Source organism: Plecotus auritus (assembly GCF_963455305.1).
Source record: "Plecotus auritus genome assembly, chromosome: 6".
In the NCBI taxonomy this organism is placed as follows: domain Eukaryota; kingdom Metazoa; phylum Chordata; class Mammalia; order Chiroptera; family Vespertilionidae; genus Plecotus; species Plecotus auritus.
In genome coordinates this window covers 150,431,365-150,451,272 of record NC_137773.1, presented here as the reverse complement: position 1 = coordinate 150,451,272, position 19,908 = coordinate 150,431,365, and the positions used below count along the sequence as shown (strand labels likewise).

At 53.3% G+C, this 19,908-nt stretch overlaps 2 protein-coding genes across 2 annotated transcripts in view; both read right to left on the bottom strand.

The window, feature by feature from the left end:
- Positions 1 to 4,743, bottom strand: part of RAB6B (RAB6B, member RAS oncogene family) — a 47,421-nt gene extending 42,678 nt beyond the window's left edge. The window contains exon 1 of the mRNA XM_080671963.1: positions 4,274 to 4,743. Within this exon, the coding sequence (XP_080528089.1) occupies positions 4,274 to 4,343 (70 nt within the window). The 5' untranslated portion in view covers positions 4,344 to 4,743. The remainder of the gene's footprint in view (positions 1 to 4,273) is intronic.
- A 9,263-nt stretch (positions 4,744 to 14,006) lies between these two features.
- SLCO2A1 (solute carrier organic anion transporter family member 2A1) overlaps positions 14,007 to 19,908 on the bottom strand; it is a 70,334-nt gene continuing 64,432 nt past the window's right edge. The window contains exons 12-14 of the mRNA XM_080673205.1: positions 18,275 to 18,339; positions 16,949 to 17,072; positions 14,007 to 16,019 (exon numbers count right to left, since the gene is read on the bottom strand). Of these exons, the coding sequence (XP_080529331.1) occupies positions 15,899 to 16,019; positions 16,949 to 17,072; positions 18,275 to 18,339 (310 nt within the window). The 3' untranslated portion in view covers positions 14,007 to 15,898. The remainder of the gene's footprint in view (positions 16,020 to 16,948; positions 17,073 to 18,274; positions 18,340 to 19,908) is intronic.

Genomic DNA, 19,908 nt, shown 5'->3' with positions numbered 1-19,908 from the left:
AGTGAGGGTTTTTGTACTTAGAAAAAAGAAACATTTTTTAAAATCCCGAGTAACTGAGATAACAGAGAAGTCAGAGAGCAGCATGTGATTGTTTTTTTAAATTGCTCAGGAAAAAAACAAACACGGTGAGTGCCCAGGGGAGCCAGCCAGTCTGGGAGTCAGTGGGGAGAGAAAACTTCTGGTATGGATTTCAGGCACAACCACCAGGCCAGCAAAGGGTGGTTGTGGGTGGTGTGGGTGGTAGGAGGGCAGGGTTCAGGCTAAGCTGGGGAGCGTGAGCCCTCCGGACAGGGCGGGCTCCTTACCCTGCAGGACTGGGACCGAAGTGGAGGAAAAGGCCCTTCCCTGTACTAACAACCCAGACACCTGAGGGTCGCCCTTGTCCTCCTGCTCCCCACTCCACACACTTTCTCCCCAGCAGGGAGAAGAACAGACAAGGCTCCCAGGAGAGGGGCGGGGGGGACGACCCTTGGAGGACCTACTCCCTGCACTTGGCCCAAAGTGGCACCAGCCGGCTGCCTGTAGAAGCATCTCCTCTATGTGCTTCCAGAGCAGCTGTGGTGGCTCTCAGGCCTTTACGGTAATTGTACTCACAACTGTCTGCACTCCCTAGTGGACCATAAGTTCCGTGAGGCTGGGAGACACTCAAAGATGTGATTAAATAAATAAATGGATGATGGAAGGAGGAAGGGCGAGAGGGGGAGGTAGGGCAGGGAGAGAACAAATGCTGTAAGGACCAAGTGGCAGCTGCACACAGGGTCACAGTGCGGCACAACTCTAGGGACACCACTCAGGTCGTGCTCAACGTGGATGGCACCTGTAGCAGCACAACTGGCAGGGGCAGGGCAGGGAGGTGGCTGGTCAGAGGGAGGAGCTGGCCTGCCGGCCTCAGCCTGAGAAAGTGGCTGGAACTTGTGTCCATCAATCTTCCTGCTGCTGGAGGAGTGTCAGGGAAGGAAGCTCAGAGAGGCCACAGCCCATCCGATACATTCACATCCCTCCTCCTCGCTACACACACCAAAATGACCCTAAGCCTCCTTAGAATGCCATCAGAACTTAGGAGGAAGATGTATCCCCAAACCCACTCTCCTTCCTTAGACACCTGCCTGTGCCTGTCTTCTCGGCAGCCACCAAGTGCCCCCGTCGGGACTGCTGTGCATCTCCCGGCTGTCCCCCACCACTGCCATCAGCAGGGGCATGGCCACCAGGCCCAGAGAGCCATCTAAATCCCAGCAGAATTGCACAGCCTTCCTAGTGCAAGACACCCCTTATCCTGGGTCCACAGCACCCTCCCTACAATCCTACCCACTGCCAGGCTGACCTTGCCAGCTTGTATTCCATGTCCAGTGGACAGAGGTCATTCTGCTGCCAGGAGCAGGGGCTTTCTCACGGGCTGGAGGTGTTCTCTTGTGAGTGGCTCTTCCAGGGTTTCCCACTCAAACCAGGCCCCTGGCATCTTTGGAAGCCTGATGCTTCTTCTCATCACTGGGCTCCAGGCTGGACACTCTTCCTTGGAATCCAGCTGTCCTCACACACTTGCCAGGCACAGGAAACCAGAGAAGACCACATCTCTCCAGATCCCTCCCCTGGCCCCTTCCCAGGGGACTCAGCTCATACAGGCAAGCCCCGCTACTAAGTCTACTAAGTCTCGGCTTAGGTGAGGGAACCTCTGAGGTCATACAGGGAGGGAGGGAGAGCTGGGGATGGTGGATGTGGGGGAGTGAGGGCTAGAGCTCGGGGTCTTCCTCCACTGCAGAGGCTACACAGGATGCTGGCACAAAGGACCAACACAGGCAAAACTGGGTTCAGGTGAGATGGCAGCAGTGGCTGCAAGGGGCAACTCCCCAGTCCCACCCACTCAGAGATGCACATTCCCCTGCCCAACTCAGGGACCCTGAAAGCTCTGTAAAATCTATGGTAACCCACTGATGACACACCCAAGTTGGAGGAAGCTTTTCAGAGCCTAGGACTCCCTGCTAGGAGGGGCCAGAGTGGCCAATAGCCAATCCTACCGATAGCAGAGACTAACATCCATAATGACCGTGTTCCAAGGACCCACAAACCCTGCCCCCAATCAACTAGCCCTGCATTCCCACCCAACCCAGCCCCAAGCCTGACCAGATAGTGGCAACCCTCACCCTCTCTTAGGAAGACTTCCCAATTCTGGGCTTCCTCAATTCAAGGTCATCTTATTTCCCCAATGACATGTTAGTAACTGAGAGCAGGAGAAGTGTTAATAACTCACAATGGGATTCTGGGTAAGCCCTCCCCATCCCTGGGGCTCAGACATCCCACCTAACATGCCAGGGAGGTGGGGGCTCCATCTCTGAGGTGAAGCTCTAATTTCTGTGATTTCAGCAGCAAAGGGGGATCTGCAGGACTCAGCAGAGGCCTCAGCCCATCAGGGATGCTGAGGGAGCCCTGAGTTTTCACTCAAACTCAGCAGAGACATTCTCCTCAGCAAAGCCCCTGCCCTTTACTAAAACATGCTCAGACTTGGAATAAACAAATGTCTATTGAGAACCTCCGAGGTCCTGGCCCTTTGAGGGGCACTAGGGAAACATGCAGGAGTAAGAGGATTGCCCTCAAGTAACCATTCCACAGAAACAGAAACGGAGGCTCAGCGACGCCTCAAAATCTGCTCTGGGAGCTGGAGCTAGGAATTCCCTGCAGAGTTCTCTCCCAGGGCTCCGGGCCCAGTGAGGCTAGCCCTGGGGTCGGGAGACCCCGAAATCCCTCCAGGCCTGGGGAAAAGTGAGCTCTGAAACTGGAATCTATTAAGATCAGAAACTCAGAGTCCAGGCCACAGGGCTGGCTGGCCGAGTTAACCTTGTTCTGAAATGCCCCCTCCCCATGCTAGGGCCTGACCACCTCCTGATACCCTTCCCCCTTACCATCCACCCCAGGTAATGGGCCGCAGACAGGAGACGGCCATGTGACCCCCACAACCCACATGTACACACACCACAGTGACAGTGTTCCCTGAGCCCACCAGCTTCTCCCAAGGTTGCCTGCATCTTGGCCCCTGGCACAGAAACACACCAAACCCGGTGAACTGGACTGGTCTGTAGAACTAGAGCGGGGAGTCCTGCCCCCAGGGGCTGCCTTCTCCCTGAGTAGAGCTGGGCAGGGCCTGCAGCTCCAGGGTGAGAGGCCTCCGGAGGGATGTTCTGAGAACCACTCCTTCCTACAGGTGTCTCACGGGTCCATGCTCTTCAATCTGGTCTTCCCACCTTGGGACCCACCTGGGTTTCAAAGATGCTTTCCCAAGGGAGCCTGCTAGCAGCAGGGAAGCCGCGTCTCTCCCCCTCTCCCTGCCCCTGGCCGGCTGCCACGGTGACCTCCCCTCCCCCAAGAAGGGCGGTGAGCTAGGAGGTGGGGGTGGGAAGAATCCGCTGCCAGCGCTCTCGGGAGGGGTGCGGGGAAGCTGGGCAGGGCGTGTCGCCTGATCCTTTCTCTGTCCAGCGCCAGGCTTCACCGCCGCCTCTGGGTGAGAGGCACCCCTGGACCATCCCCCAAATCTGCTTCGCGTTGGGGAATCCTTGCTGCCATCGCCCAGACCCCGGAGCCCTAGAGAGGCTAACACATGCCGGTGAAGGGCAGCGGGTCTAGAACCTTCTGTGTCCAGGGGAGTAGCCAGGGGACATAAACCAGGAGAAGTAGGCGCCCCACGGCCCAGATTCGCTCCTTCGAGAGGAAGCAGGTGTCCGATTTTACCCCCGCCCTTTGCCTCTGGGCCTGGAGGCATGGTTGCGGGCAGGGTCCGCAGGGAACCCCTCCGGTGCATTGCGCGGGGGTCGGTGGACGCCAGACCCACCTCTTTCCCCGAAGAGGGGCGTCTGTCCTCTTCCCGACCCCCGCCAGCGCCCCGCCACCTGCCCGGTCCCCGCAGCCGCTGCCGCAATGCGAGCCAGCCAGCGAGCCAGCGAGCCCGGCGCCTTCACGCCTCAGTCTGAGCTGCCGAGCGAGCCTCCGCCCTCCGGCCTCCCGCCCCGCTGCCCCGCACCTGCACCTGCACCTGCACCTGCACCGCACCCCTAGCCCCCACCCCAGATCCCACCGTTACCCCCATCTCTGGCCCCAGCCTTTTCTATCCTTGGTCCCTCCTCTGCCCGGCCCCGCCCGAACCGCCCCGACCTCCAAAGCCCATCCCTCCCCTCTACCCGGGCGTGGAGGGGCCTTTCCCAGCCGGGGCCGGGGTCCCAAAGGGGTGGGTGATTTGGCGGCGGGGGACGACTCGGCGCCACGCCGAGAGACTAAGCGGGGTACTTACCGCTCTGCTCCCCCAGGAACACCAACTTGAATTTTCTCAGTGGGTTCCCAAAATCTCCCCCTGCGGACATGGTGCTGGCAGCCGGGGCCGGGAGAGAAGGAGGAGAAGCGAAGGAGCCGGGAGGGGAGAGGCGGAGGGCGCGGGGAGGCGGCCGGCGGTGCGGGAGCCGGAGGGGGAAGGGCTGGCTGCGCGCGTCCCTGCCTCCCCAGCTGCGTCCCGGCCCCGGCCTGCGGCTGCGTGTCCGGCGGCGGCGAAGGAGGAGGAGGAGGAGGAGCAGCAGGAGGAGGAAGGCTGCGCTGGGCTGGGCTGTCGCGGGCGGCGCTCGCTGCGGTGTGAGAGGCGCGCTCTGGCTGCCCGAGGCGCGGCGCGGACAGCGAGGCGCGAGCGGAGCGGGGCGCAGGGACAGCGCGGGGCGGAGGAGCGCTCTCCCGGCCGCGCGACTCGGTCTCCTCCCGCCCCCTCCTCCACCGGCGCCTGCGCTCTGCGCGCTCCCCGGCCTCTGATGTCATGCGGGGCTCGCGGCTCTGCGGGGCTGGGGGCGTCGGTCCACCCACCCGGAGTCCGCACCCGGGCGGGAGAGAACCGCCTCGCCCAGCCTCCGGCAGGCCCCGAATCGGGCCGTCTCTCGTTGCCCCTCTGCGTCTGTCTTCACCACTCTACCCCTCCTTTGAATCCAGAAAAATGACAAGAAATTGTCAGGGGACATTTGCTTCTGGTCTTTAAACCAAATGCCAGTCCTTCCTCCCCCTCGCGCGACGCCGATGCACAGCGCAGCCACCTGAGAGGGCGGAAAGGAGGTGGTGGGTGAGCCAGGGTGTGGTGGGCTGTGTGTGCGCTGAGGGCTCTGCTGTCACCCCGTGTGGTCTCTTCCCCACCCCACCCCCCACCCCTTCTCTAGGCCCAGATCCCTCCTCTGGGCGCCTTCGTGGGGCATAGGTGTCCCAGCAGACCTGGCCCGCCTGAGAGGAGGCACCGGTAATGGGCGCATTTTATCCTAAATCAGCTGCCCTATGGGAGAGAAAGAGCAATGACGCCCTAGATATCTGCATGGCCATCGCGAGGACAGTGCCCTGGGTTCCTTGACCCCGGGGCTGCCGGTTGACAACACCACTCCTTGCCCCAACAACTAGGTGTTTGAAGAGTGAGCTTCCAGAGGACAGGGCTGCAGCCACCCATTCGCCTCCGTATTTACCCGGCCCATTGAGGCGCAGAGAGCAAGGAGCTGCCGCCAAGAGTAGAAGCTCTCCCAGGCCTTCTGATTAACGGGGGTTTTACAAAACTGCCTTCTTCCTGTCCTACCACCGGGTGGTCTAAGTTTTTAAAAAAAGGACTGTTCATTTTCACTGCTATATAGTGTTCCATTGTGTGAATGTATCGGTCTATTTAACCATCTATTGTAGAGGGACATTTCAGTTGTTTCCAATGTTTGGTTATTAAAGATATTGCTGTAATGAGAATTCTTGTACATTTTTTTTAATATAACAAGCACCAGTGGAATGTGAGAGTTGGAATGTTTCACATCCCTGCCCACATTTAATATTGCAGGTCTTTTAATTTTAGATATTCTGTAGTGACTTCTCACAGCAGTTTTAATTTGCATATTTGAAACCTAGGACTTCTCCTTCTCTAAGATGGACTTGCATTTGTTTATGCCAGGCTCTTGGAAATTCTAGCAAACTGGTATTTTTAAGACTGAAATCTCTGTGAGAGCAGGTCTACTTGCAGCTCAAACTTACTATACTACAGATATTTGGGTCCTCATCCCAACATGAGCCCTAGACTCTATAACTTTTTACCCCATGCCTTTGAGACAGACTAAAACACTGCTTAGCTCTCAGCTGACTTGTCCGGAACTAATAAGTGCCCCCAGGGCAGAAGTCGTCCAAATACGCGGCACACTTTTCTGGATTCCTATTTTCTCCAAGATCCAGGTCCGCTCCTTCTTGACTACTGTGTTCTCTTTCCAATACCCTCAAGTATATTTTTTAAAACTGTGTCTAGTTTTTCTTGGTGTTCTGAATGAATTATTTATTCTCCCATCGAAAGAGACACTGGGTTCTTTTTTTTTTTTATTGCTTCTTGTTCCTTCTTCATTTTATTCAATATTCTCTCTTATATCTTTGAATATATTTGTTATATATTTTGTACTTATTTTTACACTCTTGATCTGTGCATTGTGTTTAGTTGATTGCATGTATTTCATGGTGGTTTTATTCCTCAGATCTCTGCTGATTTTGGCTAGTAAGCTCGTTCCCCTTGTGGTTTATCAGTCTGATAAAGTGTAAGGGCCACATTGAAGGTCTGTTTTTGTCCCTCCTGGTGATTGTGAAGGAAGGGGTGAGGATGAGCCCCAGGATGGAGAGCCTCCGGTCCTCCAGAATTGCTATTCAACATCTCTTTTGCTTTCATTGCACAGAGAAATTTCTCTAGTCTGGGATTCCGCTTTAAATGCACTTAAAGAAGGTAAGATCTTTAGAATGGTCCACCACATTCATGAGTAGATCATCAGCTGTCCTTGAAGTGCTCATCTGCCATCCATGAGGGATTGGAGGAAATGGGATGCCTGGGCATCTGGTCAGCCTGCACTTGTTTTTACCAGAATTTCAACCCAGCATGGCTCTGAGATGGCTCTGGCATTCCTGAGCAGCCAAGCTTTTGCCACTGATTTCTTTCTGCCAGTGGCTGAGGCCACCAGTCATCTTCCCTGGGATATTGTGGGGGAGAGCATGAACAGAACTTAAAATCTCTCCCTTTCCCTATCTTCCCACCTCTGTACCTGCCTCCCCCACCTCAGATTCCTCCTAACTTGTCATTAGTTCACCCCAGCTTTAGCCTCCTCAGGGGTTAGTCATAGTTTTATACTAACTCCTCCATCTCATTTCTGCAGTTCCTCTATCATTGGGGTTTTTTTGGAGGCAGCCAGAAACAGGCTGTGGTAAGATTTGGAAACATTTAACAGTGAAATAATATTAATGCAAACATTTGACCAACTAAAATGTAAATACGATGTGCCTTTAAGTATTAATATCACAATATGTGAAGATGTAGGGGAGGGGAAAGGAAGGTTCTGGATGTAATGTCCTGATCTTTCACATCAGGGAGTCAAATGATCACACCTAAACTGACATGTGGGATGTAAAAACGATCGCTATAAACTCAATGTGTTTATTTTTCCTCCAAAATATTTTTGTTATTATAGAAGGGTCTTTAAAAATAAAATCTCTTGAGGCTAATAAACATTTATTTGAAATTTTACTATTCTTTCAGATTCAAGTTTTAAATACAAATAAAATGAAATGCAATAACATTACAATTAGTATATATAAAACAATCACTTATTTATCAAAATATTTTAATACACCTGTTCTGCCTTTCTGGAACACAAGCATGAAAAGATTCTAGAGTGATACCCCTTTAACTGCTAATTATTTATGAGCAGTGGCATTTGAATTTTTTAACCTCTAGGAGTGCTTGAATAATTTATAGTAAGTATGCATTCCTTTTACAAAACTCATACTGGTTTTCTTCATATAAGAGGGAAATTTAAAAAAAATTAATTCTCTGCTTGCTGTAACTTGTCATCATTACCTTGAGTAGTTTATTTGCAGGCATGCTCTCTGAACTTCCAGTTTAATTCTAGGCTTACTGTTAATTCTCTTTGGAATGTAACCCTTAGAAACAGCAATGCTTGTTTTATTTCGCATGTTTGTTAGAGGAAAAGTGTAGCTATCAGGATTCTTGTTATATATAAAAAAAGAATGTTTATTTAGAGTTGCAAACTCCATTTAAGATAGGAAATTAAGTTTGCTCACAACCCCTTGACAAGTAGTCATTGCCTATGTCTCCTCTGACCATGTCATAATTAATCTGAGAGTGTATAAACTAAGTAGAGTCCTTGGAGAATAAGACATTTAATCGTAAGCTTTCTTCCTTAAAAAAAACACACAAAATGTATGCAAGCCCTGGCTGGGTGGCTCAGTTGGTTGGAGCGGGTTGAATTCTAGATCAGGGTACATACCTAGGATGTCGGTTAGATCCCCAGTTGGCAGGGAAGGCAACCAATTGATGTTTCTCTCTCACATCAATCTCTCTCTCTCTCTCTCTAAATGAATAATAAAAAAAAAATACCCTCAGGTGAGGATTAAAAAACAAACACAGCCCTTTTCTTCTTTTCCAGGTCCCCAGTCCTGCACTGGTCCTTTCCAACATTAACCTGGATTTCTCGTGGTTTAGCTTGCTGCTTAAAGGGTGTGTGTATATATGAAAATTCAAATACCTACAGAGGCTAAGCAGGTGACCCAGGGACCTTAGCAGCCCTAGCAGTATAGGGACCATCTGAAGGGGAGGCCTCTACTCAACTCCAGTCCCTTGTTATCAGGCTGGAGTGCTGACCCAGGGTTTTCAGGAGAAAATCCACGATGCAAGCTCTCCCAATGTTTGTACTGAATTTAAGAATATAAATGTCATGTGGGCCAATTAGAACCCTTGCTCTGGGCCCAGGGACAGACGGTCTGCCTTGTAAACAGCACATTCTGGGGCAGGGACCAGCTTCAGTACACCAGTACATACTCCAGACAGCACGCAGCCTGGCCACCAGGATGTTCTGGAATGTTCCCACTGCTTGCTGGTCCTGCCCTTGGCTCTGGACCCGCTAGAGCTTCCCAGCTCTGACCTCCAGTGCCAGTTCTCCCTGCTCAGTGGCCATGGTGACAAGAAGGAGGCCTCCCTCCCTACCTTGGCCAGCCAGACTCCCTTTCTCAAGTATACATGCCCCATTGGCCCTTTAAACCCAGAAATCTGGCTGCACCTTGCCTCTGTTAAAAGTCTGTCAGTGGCTCCCATCACGCACAGGCATTACCCCAGTTTCTAAAGGAGGTGTGCATGGTACACCCTCCCTCCCAGCACACTTCACCTCCATCCACTTGTAACTGTGTGCACTACCTACCTCCCGTTTTTCATGCAAACATACATCAAGCTTTCTCATCTCTGAGTCTTCACTCCTGCAGCCCCCTCTGCCCAGAGCACCTTCGCTCTAAGGCCCCTGATTAACAAACTTGCCCCTTCTGCCCCTGATCCCCAGTCTCTTAGAGAACCAGCCTTTATCACCTTGGTGATGCCATCACATGCCCTCACTTACCCCTGCACTGCCATGCAGGTATCCATCTGTCTGTCTGCACGTCTCCTTCCTGGCACTATTGCACCTGTGGTGGGTAACCACACACGTGGTGTGCCTTGTTGGTTGTCTGTCTTCCTTCCCAACTTGTAAATTCCAAGGGGGAAGGGATTCTATTTGTCTTGTTCACTCCACAAGCCTGGTGCCCAGCACTTGCCCAGTGCCCGAGTCTGTGACAGGATGGGCACTTGGACACTCCCCAAGGTGGGCAGTGCCAGGGATACAGACATCTGTCTCTCGCTGGAGACCGGTCCTAACCCAGGGCCTGGCTCCAGAAGATGCTCTGGGAACTGGAGGAAGAAGGATCAGAGGCGACCTGAGCCCCCTATAAGGACGGAATGATGACCACACACTGTGCTCTGGGTGGCTACCCTGCCCACGATGGTCGAAAGGCGTGGGGGAAGCCGTGTGTGCTCGCTGGCACTCTAATGTGTTTATTACATGTTTGTCCTGTAAATACAGATAAACAGACTAACTGGTGCTTTGTCGAGGCGGAGGGAGAGTGGAAAATCTTTCAAGATCATGTTCGGTGAGCAGGAGCAGGTGAGCTCAGACTCCGAACACTCTGGGGTGGCTAGAATAGGGGGATGTGGGAGTGGAGTCGGCGCGGGGGAAGCTCCGCAGGACCTAGCGCGTCGGGCAGGGAAGCTGGGTTGTCGGAGGCTTGGGGCGGGTAGCCTGGGTAGTAGGTGGTGGTGGGGACAACACTGTAGGATCCTACGCAGAGCCGGTCTCCCCCGTGTCCCTTTGCCCGCAGGCGTGGCACCGCCTCCTCCGGCTCATAGCCGGGTCCCTGCCGGTGGGGCGGCGCCCCCTGGTGGCCGACTGCCACTCTGCCTCCTTCTTCGTGGAAATGAGAGAAAAGCAGCGAAGATCCAAGTTGACTGCGCCTCACGTTCCTGGCCTGTGAAATGGTGTGATCACTGCATCTCATAGGGCTTTGGTGACAATCAAAGGCACAAACATATGGAAAGCACTTAGGACAGTGTCTGAGCGCTCAACACGCCTGAGCTATTGAAGGGCTTCAGGAGCCCTTCCGGAAACTCCGTGCGTCTGGAGAGGCGGCTCAGGGCCAATAGTCAGACAGGGACAGTGTGAAACCTGCCTGGGTCCTTCCCCATTGTGGACCAAGGGAGAGCTTCTGCCTCATCCTGATCTCCCAGGCTGTGAGGTGTACCGAGGACCAAGCTTTAAACAAATGTTGGCCCCACCTGGGACCTCCAAGGCCACGTTTATGCATTTGGTGTCCATAAAAGGGATGCCTGGTATATGGCACATCGATGGGCCACAGAGCCAAGAGGAGGGGGTTAGCAACACATCTGGGGGCCTGAATAGATGCCCCTTTAAATTAGCCGCCCCACTCTTCCTGACACTGAGCCTTCTGAATTCCAGCTGCAAGCCTGGGGTTCCAGCGCCCAGACGTGGGAGAGAGGAGGTGGGAGGGAAGGGGAGGGATAGAGCAGCTGCCACTCCATCCTGGGCTGGGAGAGCCTTGGAGCACGGGCCAAGCGGGAGGTTCCTGCAAGCATGTGAGGTGGAGGCTCCTGTGAGTGTGCAGGGAGGACACAGGACAGCTCCTCTAGGGTACAGCACGGCACACTCAGGGGTCCTCCCAGCGTAGGCTCCAGGAGGCCACCCTGAGCCAGGAGTGCCTTCCTGGGAGTCATTGGTTGGGCTCTGAGCTGTTCTCCAAGCCCTGGGTGGGAAGAGGTAGCCATGAATTGACCCAGGAGCAGGACCAGGCTGGCCCTACTTTTGCTGGCCTCGTGTAAGCCAGCCCTCAAGACCCTGTAGGAGCCTCTGAGCCTGGACCTCGCTGCCTCTCCAGGCCTCACCTTTGTGGGCAGTGCATTCTCAGAACGTGCGCAGGTTTTCCTGCTGCCTTACCTTTCTTTGCCTGGAACATTTCTCTCTCTCCCTCTCCCTTCCTCTCTGAATTCAATTACATATATATCTGCATCGATACGAAATGGAGGTACCGCAGGATCCAAGCGGTCTGGATTATTGAGCCACCATTTGGAGGCCACTGCCCTGGAGAGTCACCTGGACCCACAGTGGACTTCAGTTGAGCAAGATATGAACTCCTGCTGTGTCACGTGACAGACGAGTGAGGTTTGTTTCCATAGCATGGCCAAGCCTATCTGACCGAGTTACCCTAAAGGAGTTTGCTAAATGGATGGCATTGTGAACTGTAAAGATCTATGCACATTTCAGTTATTGTCATCAAAGAGCAGCAGATGCCTGGAGGGCAAGGACTTCAGCAAGATAGGCTGAGCCCTGTATAGTGTGGCCACACTGCAGGGGTGGGGTGGGGCGGTAAAGAGTGGACAAATGGGCAGGGTGTGCCCTCAGAGAAAAACTTGCTCTCACTTAGGATTTGCCAAGGGCTTGCCCAGGACCTGTTTACATATTTAATCTCTGAGGAAAGGTTATAATGATTCTGGTGCTCTTGGTAGGAGATAGACATTTCTCCCAGGTATTTAGTTCCTGTGATTATAAAAGATAGGAGTTCTCTCTCTCTCTCTCTGCCACACACACACTCTGCCAATCTCTTTGGGAATCTGTAATACAATATTTTAATATCAATTTGATACTGACTGGATTCAGTCCCAGCTTAAATGCATCTCTCCATCTCTGAGACTGGTTGGGAAAAAGAAATCACAATGTGGCTTTGTTTCCTAAGCAAGAATCTGCGAACCTGTCACCAGGTGGGGGTGTTCCCCTGAAGGTCTGTGCAGATCCTCAAGGCCTTTTCTCCTGGAAGCCTTTCCTCTTCGTTCCCTTTCCTCTGCAACTCTCTTTTAACTCGCGGTGCTGTAGGGCTAAGGTGGCCCTGGTTAGTGAACAGTCGTAATGATCTGGCTACTTGAAGAAGTAAGCAGGTGGGTAAATGAACTATTACCTGGTTCTCCCCACCTCCATGACCCATCTTACATGGCCCTCAGTAGATTTCCCCATCTCCATCCCAAGGGCCCGTGAACTTCAGTGGGAATAGAGAGGCCTCCTCGCCAGTTCAGGATGACTCAGTAGAGGAGACAGAGCTGGTGCTGGAGCTGGACCAGACAGCTGGACAGCCTGGTCTGAGTTCAGGTCCGACCAGTTACTATTTGCACAAAGTTGGCCACAATGGTTACTTCCTTGATTTCAGAGTCCTCATCTTCAAAAGGGGCCTTAAGATCAGTCTGGTCTCCATTGTGGGGCTAAGTGAGGACCACCCTAGAGGGCTTTGAGACAAAGAATAATTTAGGGAGACATGGCATTCAATTCTCACTGCATTTTCCCTCTCTTATGCCAAGAATGTTCAAGGAAGGATGGGATAAAAAGGTTCCTGCAGACCCTTCCTTTCCTGGCTTCTTCGTTCAGCCCCGAGGGACTGGGAGAGGAGTGGAGAGGAGGGGTGGGCTTCCTAGGACTGGCCAGGGAGGACAGCATTGGTGGTGTGTGCACAGGGAGGTGGTTCTAGGCTAGAATCTGGTCTCTGCAGCATCTCCAGGCTCAGGGGAGAAGCAGAGGAGGGGGCCTCAGACTGGGAAAGAACCAAAGACTGACAGTGGCAGGACCCAACAGCCCACAGATGGCTCTGGGAGCCGGCCCCAGGCATGGTTGGCATTGACTTGCCAGCCAGCCAGCAGGATGAGTGAGGGTTTGAAGTGAGACATAACTGATTTAAAGAAATAACTGTGACACATTTTGTACTCTCAAGCTTGGAGAGTGAGAATCCACTCTCAGTACTGGTAAGAGCCTAATACAATAAATGTGAGCTCTTGAACTGTGTTGCATGCCCATTAGCTCCTGACTGCAGCCATTCAGGAAGTCAGATTTGTTGGTACCCCTTCACCTTGTCATCCCTCACTCCCATTCGAGCTCACCAAAGGCCTATCAGGTCTGTAAATTTCTCAGTGGCCTAAGCACACGTGGGCATCCCCAACGCGGGGCTGCACTGTGGACCCACCACACAGGGTTTCACAACTACCCACATTAGCCCGACACAAGGATCCAGTTAAAGTGCCACTCCTGGGTCCCCCTCAGACGCCCATAAATAGACTCTGAGGATGGGTGGAGGAGGTTGGAAATCTGCATGTCAACAGCATCCTCTGTGAGGCTGTGGCACTCAAGGAAGTTTGTTAAGCTTTGCTGTAGAAGTGGAATGAAGGTGACATCATTGTATTCCCCGCTGGCAGCTGGGAGGAAAGATTTGCGAGTGGTAGTATTGGCTGCAACCAAGTGATCAATGATGATTATGGTATTAATTCTGTTTTATATTAGGGACTTAGCTGTTCGTGAAAAACCCACTTCTGGATATTAATTCAAGGGCCGGGATCAGGCCTTCTGAGAGCCCAGCACTATGGGCCTTTGACAGTTAGCTACCTGCAGAATGTCACTGAAGGAGCAAGAAGCACCTGCTGCCTGCTTTGCACCAGGCTGATGGGTTGAGAGTTGCATTATTTCTGATCCCCATGACCATGGACCCCTGAGGGTTGTGGCATGGGCATCTCCTCTGGCCAGAAGGTGCAGGTTTCGCCTGCTCTCTGACAGATACACATGACAGTACAAATTCATGACCAACTTACATCAATAGCAAAATTATAATATATTAATAGCAACATCACAATAGAATAAAGGCTTGGGAGGGCAACTGATCTTCCAGAATCTGAAGGTTGGCATTCACTGTTCATGAACTCAGCTGAAGGCAGTGCCTTCGGAATTTAAATCACAGCAAGGAAGACCAGGATTAGTTGCAGGGAATCATTTTCCAAGCAGGACCATTTTAAATGCTGAACCTGGCCCCTGAGGTTGTACGGAGCCTCCCTTCCTGAGTGAGGTCTTTGGAAATAAGGCTGGTAGCTTTGGAAATAAGGCTGCTGTAATCATGGCTTTCACCAAGTTCAGTCTCCTGGTAGTCTGGCCATTGACACAATGTTTTAGCCTTTGCAGAGGTCGCTTCTGATATGTTTCTGGAGGAGTCTTCCATGAGGAGTGGCCTCAAGAGATGCACATGTGGCAGTGACCAGTGCCCAGCCACCCCGGAGGACACGGTGCCGCCAGGCCTCTGCCTGGCAAATGGACAGGTGCAGGGTCAGTCTGGGCACCAGGGATGGCCAAGCAGGGGCGGCCAAGATCCTGTTGACAACCTCCGGATTTTTGCTGCGCCTTCCCCGTTCCCCCCGCTGCACACTCTGGGAGGAGGCCCTCGTGTCGATGGAGAGGGGGCAGGTGGGATCTCAGTGAAGCTCAGTGGAGAGCCCTGTACTAACAATGCCCTGCACAAAGTCCAATAAATATATTTGTGGATGGAAGACCTCCTTTGTTGGCTCTAACTCTGAACCTCTACCGCACGGCTGCAGTATCGGCTCAGGCCATAGAGGGCGCCACCTCCAGAGGGAGTGAGTTGAGGCGAGAAAACATTGATGAAAACAAGTGTGTGTGAAACCTCAAAAGTCAACCTCACCAGCCTCTGTTTTGTGGGCTGCAGCTCATCATCCAGCTTGGCAGCTTTGGACCTTCCCTCAGCTTTGTCACCTGCTTTGCTGACATCCTGGGCTGCCTCTCTTTATTCTGTGGCATCTGAAGTTCGGACAGGGAAGCCCATGGGAAGTTGCCTCATCCGCTCCCAGGGAAACGGGCAGAGGGTCTTCCCATCACTCTGAGATGAGGGGTCTTGTCCCCACACTGTGGGGGTGGGAGGCTGGGCAGCAGGACCATTTCACAGCCTTCCTCGGGTCTTCACTGTGGTGTGGTTTTCGTAGTTTGAAATATCCCCCCCCGCCCCAGAAAGACAGAGACAAACAGGCCCAGGCCCATGTACAGAAGGGCCTAGAATTAATGTGAACAGTATCTGGATGACCTCTCCTCGGGTGTCTTGGTCCCTGCTCTAGTGCCTGAGTGTGGTAACTGGAGGGGACCAGCTGGCTGACCTTCCCAACGTGGCAGCTCCCAAATGACCTCTTGGGGCAGGAAGGAGAGTCTGAGAGCAGGGGAGCCGGCCCCTCTTGGGTTCTGTGCTGATGCTGAACCCAGATGTAAAGGGGGTTTACAGCCAGGCTCCCCCATCTCCTAGCCCACTCAGCCCACACCCTCCTTTCTCTGGATAGATACCCCCTTTCTCTCTCCAATTAGGACCCTCCTCCCCACACTCCCCACACGACTGGTCAGGGCTGCCTCGGGGGCATCCTCTCTGGAGGACCCAGCACTGAGGAGCACGTGGCATGTGGGTCTCTCCCAAGGAGCCAGTGAAGACCCCGCCCTGCAGCTCTGTGCCCACCCAGCCCAGGAGCACAGTATGCCTGAGTGGGAGCCTTTGGGAGGAGGCAGGGAAGGCAAATGGTGACTGGGCTTGTTTTCTTATTTAAAACACAGAAAGGAAATGACATATTAACATTAGTAAATACAAGCAGGCCTGGAAGGGCAGGTCCACCCTCCGGAGCCGGAGGTGCCAGGCCAAGGGCCAAGGCTCAGATGAGGCCCGCAGCCTTCGCCTGCACGTTGTACTCCTTGTTCTTCTTCACCCGCCAGCTGATGAAGAAGAGCAGCAGCGTGCCCAGCACCTTGTAGCCCACCTGCAGGCCCAGGTACCTGTGGGCAGGAGGACACAGGACGGTTGAGGGGCTGTGGAGGCTCTGTAGCCTGCGTCCCAGGGCCATCAGGAAGAGCAGCGATATTCTCACAGTGGCCCAGGGAATGTGTCCTCACGACTCAGGTAAGGATCCGTCACCATGTAAGTGTTGACCATTTTCCCCATTCCTTTGATCCACAAGGGTACAAGCCTCCCTGTGAGTAGGCTGAGCCTAATCCAGTGGTCCTGGCCTTGCACTGCCACCCCCTAGAGGACCAAAGGAACACTGCAGCCCAGCTAGCCCTGAGGGTCCTGTCCTCTCAGCAAGCCAGAAGAAGGGCACCTTCTCACTGCCCTCCTGGTCCACCTCTCCTGGCCTTCTGTTTCACTCGACACTGTTCCCAGACCCACCCACCCACCTCAAGCCCACTCCCCTCCCTGTTTCTGATCTGTGTGATGATGGCAGCAGGTGAGGTGGCTGGAAGGGGTACAGAACTCCGTGGCACTGTAGCTGGGCTCAGACCCACGGAGGCAGGTTGGACCTGCCTGCCCTTGACCTCTTCTAGGAGCTGTGATGGGGCCACCTCTTTGTGAGGAGTGACAAGCTGGCCTGGTATCACCATTCCACAGTTACAGCCTCTCCCGTGGACTCCAACCATCCCCTTTCCCTTGGACACACTTCTTTCTGCTGCTGTCCCTCCCAAGGGCCTTGGGGATCCCAGGTTGGGGGGGTCACATCAGAGCACCCCCAAGTCTTGTTACTTGGTTGGCTCTCTGCAAGCTCTGAGATGCACATCACTGATGGCCCCTGCTCCCTGACTATGGCAGCTCCCCTCTGGTCTTCTCCCTCAGAAGCCGAACAGCCCCCACAATAGCCACCAGAACAGATGACTGCCCTTTGCCCAGGCCTGCGGCTGGCCTCCTTGACACACGGCGTGCTGGCCCTCACCTGTCTCGGAGAACGTCATTGTTGTAGTAGGCGCAGGCCCCTCGCTGCCCTGAGCACTGCAAGTTCCACCGAATGCAGGAGTAGTCGATGGTGAGGCCGTAGAGGGATGGAGAGGGCAGCCAGGCTGGCATCAACAGGAAGAGAGTTCAGAGAGCTCAGGTCACATGGAGCTGTAGGCAGAGATGCCTGGCAGGGTGGGGAGCCAGCCCCCCAACACCCCTGCATGTTACAGGTGTGAGTACAGCTCTGCCCTGCCTCTAGGAATCACTGTAACCTTGGGAAGCAGAATAACTTTCTGTGAAGCTGGTTCATTCTTCATCATCTGAACACCTCACCCCATCTCAGTCGGTGAGGGCCCTGCAAAGGCTCCCACTCAGCCGGCCCAGGAGCTCACACACCGACACTCCCCAGAATGATAATGATAATGGAAGACGCTGCAGGGCCAAGTGCAGACCTGGCTCCCGGGTAACAATGCACAGAGGGCTCTGTCAAGCTCAGCGTCTGAGGTCAGAAAGTACTCCTCGATAGTAACTGAAGTCCCTCGCTGCAATTGCCATCCTCCCCCCTGCAGTGCTCACCCACTAGGTCCTAATAAACACACCTCCAGTTGAACCTGGTCCCTTGACTTCGTTAACCTGCAAGGCTCTCCGTATCAGTGCCTCATTTATCTAGTGCCTGGATGTGTTGGGAAGGGGCAGTTCAGCGTAAGCAGTATGGGGATGAGCCTGCAATGTGGGGTGAGACCCACGCATGTCCCTGCTCCAGTCCATGCACCAGGAAGGGCTGGTGTGTGCCCTGCTCCGGAAGGCAGCTCGCCCTCCTGCGGGCACTACTGATCCCGTGTGCACTGCTCCATTTCTCCGTGGGCTCTGGGCTGCTTGCACAGGACCCCGCATGCCCTGAGGAACATTTGTGAATGGCAGTGGGAGTGAATTTTGTAAAACGGGAGGGGAACCAGGGCTGAGCTCAGCTGCCATTCTGGCTGGGAGAGAAATGCGAGGTTTTGTTCTGATGGTGAGTTCTCAGGGAGAGGTTTAAAAAAATACCCGCTTTCAATTCTCTATTAGGTATGCTCAGTTGTGTCTGCTTTTCCCTTTTCTTACATAATTTAGTTGGGAATTAATGCCATAGATGAAATCTTTCTTAACCACAAGTACCAAGGAAACTGCCCATATAGTGTTTTGAGGCAGTTGGGGTTGTATTGATCATGTACAGCTTCTCTTTACAACAGAGATGAGAGAGGACTAACCCATCCCCGCCCTGTACCCCATTGCCCTCAGATGTCCTAGGGCCATGCCTCCGGAAGGGGGTATCTCAGACACTTACCCAGCAGGCGCATTAGCAAGAACTGTACCCCAATGGCAAACGACTTTTCTTCCTGGTTCACCACACTGAAAAAACAACAACAACAACAAAAAAAACAGGAAGTGAGCGGAGGACTCTGGCCATGCCTCCCCTCAGTCAGGGGCAGCCAGCCTCCATCAGAACCTGCCCTCATGCAGCCCGACGAGCCACTGGCAGACTGGACCCACCGCAGCCCATGCTTCTGCCCTTTGTATCAATGGTTCTCAAAGCTTGATTGCTGGACCAGCAGCATCAGCATCCCCTGGGAACTTGTTAGAAATTCATATTCTCAGGCCCCACCCCAGACCTAAGAATCAGATGCCCTGGAGGTGGGGCCCTTTCCTCATCATGGCCTCCCACAGATCTTTCTCAGGGTTAGAGTGTCTACCATGGTCCATCTGACTTGGGGTGCAAGAAGGAAATCCTTTCAAGGGCCTTAGGTGAAAGTGGTGGTCCTTGGAATGCACTGGATGGGGAGTGGTGGAAAAGAGGGTGACGATGGTGTGAGGAGAAGCACTATGCCTGAGCTCTGAGAATTCCTACACATTCTTAAGCATCTACTGCTCTTGTCCTGGACCACTTCTCAGGGTCACGGTTGCAAGGTGCAACCTTGAAGCACGAGGTAAAACTGTCCCCAAGAGCAGGCTTGGTCTATAGAAGGGGTGGCTCTCCCAAGAGCAGCATTCTTCAGCTGTGACATAAACCCACTGCATGTGACACACACACCTAGGCACCTCCATGTCACCCCCTAGGACATGATGGTCAAAGATGGATGATCCAACATGAGGTCCATGCTGCTTGCTGTGCTATGAGTAGCAAAGTCCTTGCCTTTGACCCTGGAGTCTCCTGTCGTCTGCCAGCATCCTTGAAACAGTAGCAGAAATGGGAGCTTCGTAGTTTGCAAGCGAACTTGTAAAGAGGGTAAAACCCCAGACCCTGGCAAATGGCTGCTTCTGCTTCTTCCTTAGCTCCTAGGCTTCTGGGGAAAATAGGTCAGTGGTACCTAACTAGCTGTTGTTGTTGTTATTATTATTTGGTTAATAGTGATAATTAGCCAATATGTAGAGCACCTGTATTTACAAAGGCATTTACCATATAATCCTGACACCAATCCTTTGAGGTCAACATCATTAACCTCCTTCCATAGATGAGGAAATTGAGACTCAGCGAGGTTGGCAACACCCAAGGACATTCGACCAGTGTATGGCAGAGCTGGGCCTTGGGCCCTGGACCTCACTATGTAAATCCCATGGTTTTCCCTCTCTGCTTGTGAGGCAGGTGAGGACAGGAGGGAGGCAGGTAGGAGTGGGTTAGGTGAACTTGGTTGGAAAGTTTTCTCCTTTGCAGAGAGTGAGGTGAGGGAAGGGTCATTCCCTGTCAAAACCTCAGAGACATTGAGCTGCCACTATAATGAGTCACCTCTGCCCTCCCCTCCTGCCTTGGCCAGCCTCCCCCTTCTGACCTGAGGGCTTAGTCTTGGCTCCTAGCTCACTGGACGTTTCTCATTTCCATCCTTTCGAATAGCCCTCATCCTGTCTCTGGAACTTTCCTGATTTTCCATCCCCGATTTCATACGTCCTACTGAATTCTCCTCCCTCCTCTCAGTTCTTTCAGGA